This window comes from Pundamilia nyererei, unplaced genomic scaffold, assembly GCF_000239375.1.
Source record: "Pundamilia nyererei isolate P.nyererei 1_Seehausen unplaced genomic scaffold, PunNye1.0 scaffold00379, whole genome shotgun sequence".
Taxonomy (NCBI): domain Eukaryota; kingdom Metazoa; phylum Chordata; class Actinopteri; order Cichliformes; family Cichlidae; genus Pundamilia; species Pundamilia nyererei.
This window is the reverse complement of record NW_005187780.1, coordinates 371,578-377,597: the sequence shown is the minus strand read 5'-3', so window position 1 is coordinate 377,597 and position 6,020 is coordinate 371,578. Positions and strand designations below refer to the sequence as shown.

The window sequence follows — 6,020 nt, the reverse complement described above, 5'->3', positions numbered from 1 at the left end:
AAAAAAATTTAAAAAAACAAACAAAAGACAAGGCTTAAAAATTACATTTAAAGAGTTCAACAGGAAAAATATTTCAAACTTGACTGAATATATGTTTACATGGTTATGCGACAGATTTTCAGATTCATCATAAAACAGGCCAAAGATATAACTTTATGCAAAATTATACAAAAATAAAGGAAATCAGAGCAGGGAAAAGGTTTCACTTCTTGGTTTAGTCTTTATTAGCAAGGAGCAGTTTACTATTTCGCCTCGCTTCCTCTATCAGTCCTCATGGATTTCATCTCCTCCTGGGTGGTCGACTGAGTTCCCGAAGAAGACGTCTTGTTGTCCTCGGCGTCCTGCCCACAGCGCAGTGCACAGGGCAGCGCACCCACCAGGGCCTTCCTGAACATGGAGCTGGAGAAGATGTAGATGATGGGATCCAGGGCCGAGTTCAGGAAGTTCAAACCCAGAGACACGATGCTGAGCTGGGTGAATCTGTAGAAGCTGGTGCAGTCCCACGGGCGGTACGAGCGGATGATCCACACTCCGATGGTTGTCACCGTGGTGGGCAGAAAGCATACCATGAATACTGCGACGATGGCGATGCACACTCGCATCGCCTTGCGCACTTTGTCGGGTTTGCCCATACGTCGTTCCTTCAGGAAGCTGGAGATCCGGATGGAGCAGAACAGCAGCATGGCCATCGGGAAGATGAACTCCAGCACGGTGAGGATGCGATGCATGGCCACCAGGATGATGATGGCTCGCGACGCCTCTTTGTAAGACGTGAAGAAGAAGCACTGGGTTGTGTTGCCGCTGCCCTTGATGTGGTTGTAAGCCAGCATAGGAACCCGGGGCGTGATGACCAGCAGCCAGACAAACAGCGACACGAACACCGCCTGTCGCTTGGTCATGCGGTTGAAGCGGTGGTGAGGATGGACCACCTGGAAGAAAACAGCACTGATGATACTGGTTCTGAAACTTCCACGTGAATACAATTATCTGGATAAACAAGTAGGAACTGTTGTTTCTGTTCTACATCATCTAGTTTGGGGTCTCCTCCAGTAGACACACAAAAAAATCAGATTTGGGATTAAATTACAAACTAGCTCAACATTTCTCTCGCCAGTTGGTAGACCCACACCTGAAGTTATTTTGGCACACCCTGCACCGTCACCTGATGGGTTTTTCCTGGGTTTTAGGGGCATCAAAACATGTTCCTGTTTTCGGTATGTCGGGATAGTGCCAAAACTAAAGCAGCAGTTTCTGTTTAAATCATCTTTTGAATCTTGAAAATGTTTGATGGTGAAATTAATTGTGCGCCTGGCACTGATTGGCCAATCATCATTGTTCCTGCAGCGTTATTGGACCATTTGTAAACAGGAAACCAGTTTCATGTCACAGTGTCAGGTGATGGATGGATGGATTCAAAGATCTCAGTCAGGTAAAGTTCCTAACTTCCTAAAACAGTTTCAGTCTTCCTTCCTTCAGCTTCATTTATAAATGACAATGTAGAATATGATTACAGCTATTTATCCATTAATTTAGCTGAATGGGCTACTCTTTATACCGCTACCTAACCATACCAGCTGTTTACCCATGTTGGCTTAACTTTAGTTTTACCCAGTTATGTCATCAAGCTATTTACATCAAGCTATTACTACCAACTTTTCCCTGTTTGGAGTCCCATGAATAAAAACAACCTGTATCACTTTAACAGACCTGCAGCACATGAGTTTCCCGTGTTGGAGTGATTCAAAAATATTAGAAATGCAGTCAGAGGTTTGTTCTCTTTACCAGGAATGTGGCCCAACGAGGTGCAACAAAAAACTTTGTTAAGCATTTTTACAACTCCATCACCACGAGGATTCTCTCACCTTAAAGTAGCGATAAATTGCCACCACGGTCATGAGTGCGATGCTCGCCGAGCGGTTGGAAAACATCAGGAAGAGGTTGATCCGACACATGCCGTCTCCAAACACCCAGTGACTCCTGAGCAAGGCGTCGATCCTCAGAGGTAGACTCACTAGAGCGAGGAAGTCTGCGATAACCAGGTTGAAGAGGAAGAGGCTGTTGGGGTTCCACGCCTTCAGTTTGAAGCAGAAGATCCACAGAGCGACCAGGTTTCCCAGCAGCCCCAGAATGACGTCGATGATGAGGACGGGTGGCATGATCTTACCTTCCAGCCCAATACCGACAGGTGGGCAGCCACCATCGGCAGTGGGGGTGGTGAGGTTTGAGGCGGTGGTGAAGTTTGGCTCTGAGGTCATTTTGGTGACTCGGGCAGAAAGTCCTGAAAGTATTGAGGATTATTCTTAAGTTTGACTGTTAAAAATATCTGTGGGTTTGGTGGTTAAATCTGAGCGAGGGGGAAAGTCTGTGTGACCACACCTTGGAAAGTTTCCAAACTCTTGAAATTTGAAGCTTCCTCTTGTTCTTCCTTTTTTTCTGTTTTAAAACAGCAGAATTTAGATTTTTATCAAAGATGACGTGAATCACTTCCACTCTTTCACAATTCCTGGACATGCTGGGATCCAAAATATTAAACAAACAGAAGAAAGACCTAAAAAATGTTTAATTAAGTCAAAATACTTTCTTTTACAGTGAAACAACAAATGACAAAGTTCACAAGTTAGAGTCAAATGTCAATCAAATACATTCTCACGTCTGTGTTATTCTTTTCAATATTCTTGATATTTATAATTGACTGATTTGTTTATTTTAGTGCAATTTCTTACATTTGTAAACAATGTAACATATTATTAAAATAGCTGAGTCTGTTACTGTTACTGTCTTGGAGCAACTGTAACCCACACAGTTTCCTTAAGGATTAATAAAGTATTCTGATTATGATTTAACAAAGAAGTGTGCCATTACGGTGTTATTGTGCCATATAATATTCAATCAACATGAAGTTTTAATGGCCTGAAGTTCCCAGCTACAGGATTCAGTTATTAAATTACAATAAACACAGATAGCTCTATCATAGCATCACAGCTGTTCCAGGAAAAATAAACATTTTTAAAAATATGCATGGAAGGTTATTTATTTTTAGTTTATATGTGGCACTTTTAAGGAGTTTACACTGAGAATATATGTCAGCACACGCGGATTAAACAGGCCTGTGTATGTTTCCACATCTGATCCAGAGAATCAGAGGAGATTAGATGAATCCAGTACTCACCAGTCCCGACGCGAGACGTTCATTCATAAAGTGTCCGAGGAGGAATGATCTTTGTCGGGTATTTATGTCTCCCGCGAGAGGATCTTCCTCGTCAGCCCGTTGCCCCACAGAGGCTGGTACAGAGTGTGAACGAAGTCAGAGTCAAAAACATTTCACAACACATTTCACAAACTGAGGGGCCGAGGAAAACTACTCAGCCAAGAGTGCTACCAGTAACATGACATACTTTAGCACCAGCATTTAACTGGTTATACAAATATTTAGATTTTACAGGGAATCCTTTCCAGGCATCCAAGTTACTGAAAACTTTACAGCCTATTCTGCTTTTCACTGCTTTACTGCTCTTTATTATTCTCTGAGACTCCACCAGAGCTGCTTTCCATGATTCCGACCTCATGATGTTGTTATAAAGTTAGATATATATAAAAAAGCTTTGTTTATACGTGACCACGAGCACTTCCTTGACCCGTGAATCTGCGCTCATAAACAGTCCAGGTTTGTTAATAGTTTGCTTGGTTACCATGGAACCAGGTGACGAACAGACCTCTGTGGTTTTAGCTCGCGTGTTTCTGGGTTAGAGGTCGTCACATTTACTGATATTCTCACCGGCCAATGTCTTTGATGCGTCATTGCTGACGACCTGAGGGTGAAACTTGTTTCCTTCTGTGGGGACAAACACGATGAAGAATGAGGAAGTGTTGAAATCTCGGTGTTTCTGTTGAGCTGTGGGTTGGCCTGATCCACAGAGGTGTGGAGTTTCTAAGACTGTTTTCTCCTGCTTTACACTTCCTGTGACTCACACAGATGAGTGTTTGATTGTATAAATATCAGCTAAACTTTAGAAATGAACCCTGACAGCTCAGAACTGGAAATATTTCATATTACATTAAAGAACTAACTAAAAACTGCTCAGTTACTCACCAGCACCAGAGGTTAACAGTAATAATAAGATTCAGAGTTTAGCTGAAAATAAAAGACGACTCAGCTGCTCAATCAGAAACTGATAATAAAGCTGTAAAATCATAAAGGAAAGATGGTGAAGCTCTAAAACACTCGTGTCTTTTTCTGTTGTCTCAATGAACTCACCTGTAAAGAGCAGCATTAACAATGACTCCAAGCTTTCAGTCTCAGTGAAAACAAAGACGCTGGACGTTAAAGAGTTCATAACAAATCTGAAATTTAAGCACGTCATAAATAATTATTAATTCTTTATTTAACCAGGAAAGACCCACTGAGATTTAAAATCTTATTTACAAGGTGACCTGAACAAAACTAAATTTACAAATTATGAAACATCATTGATCACAAAAATCTAAATAAAAAGCTCAACGGTGTCACCAAATAATTCAACAAACAACACATTTGCATGCAGATCTTTGAGTGTTTAAAATATTAAGCATTTGTTTAAACAGACTCAGAGAAACAAGATCCTTGTAAAGGATCCTTATAAATTTATATCTGGAAGATCTGCTGCAGATCATTTATAAATGAGAATATCCTAATGGTTTAATGTTCCCACTGATAAGACTTCACTCTAAAGACAAATCTGAATTTACGGTTTCAGTTTTTTTTCCAACTTGTCATGGTCCAGGGTCCCAGCGCTCTCAGTTCTCTGGTGTTTTTGTTGTTTCGTTCACTTTGTTAGTCTAAGGTTATTCTGTAGTACCTAGGTTGTTCTGTTTAGCTTTTCCTCCTTGTGTCTTTGCCCTCTGAGTGTCTGTTTGTGCTTATGTGAGTTCTTGTGCCTTGTTTCCCCTCCTTGTGTTTTACCTCGCCATGTTTATCTGTTTCCCAGCCCGTCATGTCTGCTCTCTCTCTCCCTCGTGTTCCTCGCTTCCTCTCGTCTGCCTCTCCTCCTGTCCGGCATCATGTTCCTCTGTTTCCTGTTTTATTGTGAAGGGCTCATGTTTCCATGTTCATCACGTTCATGACACCAACTGTTTGATATGAGACTTGGAGGGAGGAGAGAGAATCACCAGTCAAGAGTTAGATACCAAATCAGTCTTCCAACCGTGAAGAGCTGTGATAGATGGAAAAGTCAAAGAATTTAATTTAGTGTTGGAAACAACATGTATTTATTTTATTGCATTGAAAAGTAATTTTGAACAGCACAAAGTTTGCTGAACAGTATTAAATGATTGTTGGAGCTGAGGTGTGGAATACATAACAGTGTCGTCGGCATAAAAATGGAAATTAGTGTTCGATACTCCTTGATCAACATTAACATATCTGGTGAATAATAATGGCCCCAGGACTGAACCCTGGGAATCACATCAAGGAAGCAAGATCAAAAAATGATCAGACCTCAAAAAGATGTAGATAATGGGCAGTTACAATGTAATAATAATTTAGGGCTTGGTTTTTAAAAAAAATTATATATTTGTAGCAATGACACAGTGTGTTACATACATAATGTCCATCCATCCATCTTCTTCTGCTTATCCGGGGCCGGGTCGCGGGGGCAGAAGCCTAAGCAGAGAGGCCCAGACCTCCCTCTCCCCAGCCACCTCCTCCAGCTTATCCGGGGGAACACCAAGGCGTTCCCAGGGCAGCTAAGAGATATAATCTCTCCAGCGTGTCCTGGGTCTGCCCCGGGGCCTCCTCCCAGTGGAACACCTCACCCAGGAGGCACCAGGAGGCATCCTTGTCAGCTGCCCAAACCACCTCAGCTGGCTCCTTTCGATGTGGAGGAGCAGCGGCTCTACTCTGAGCCCCTCCTGTATGGTCGAACTTCTCACCCTATTTCACCCTTTGGAGGAAGCTCATTTCCGCCGCTTGTATTTGCGATCTCATTCTTCGGTCACTACCCACAGCTCGTGGCCATAGGTGAGGGTAGGGACGTAGATCGACC

At 42.4% G+C, this 6,020-nt stretch overlaps 1 protein-coding gene across 1 annotated transcript; it reads right to left on the bottom strand.

Annotated features, from left to right (window-relative positions):
• Positions 1 to 61: 61 nt before the first annotated feature.
• Positions 62 to 3,274, bottom strand: LOC102215625 (hydroxycarboxylic acid receptor 2-like). The gene is made up of 4 exons (XM_005752781.1): positions 3,170 to 3,274; positions 2,377 to 2,433; positions 1,863 to 2,278; positions 62 to 929 (listed from the first exon to the last, which is right to left on the bottom strand). Exons 3-4 carry the CDS (start codon positions 2,253 to 2,255, stop codon positions 243 to 245), a joined length of 1,080 nt encoding a protein of 359 aa, XP_005752838.1. The 5' UTR covers positions 2,256 to 2,278; positions 2,377 to 2,433; positions 3,170 to 3,274; the 3' UTR covers positions 62 to 242.
• Between the last annotated feature and the right edge of the window lie 2,746 nt (positions 3,275 to 6,020).

Excerpts from the sequence above, each read along its gene's own strand:
- LOC102215625 (XM_005752781.1), bottom strand. The coding sequence starts at position 2,255 with ATGACCTCAGAGCCAAACTTCACCACCGCCTCAAACCTCACCACCCCC. Across the intron at positions 930-1,862 it reads CAATTTATCGCTACTTTAAG|GTGGTCCATCCTCACCACCG; the intron begins GTGAGAGAATCC and ends GTTTTCTTCCAG.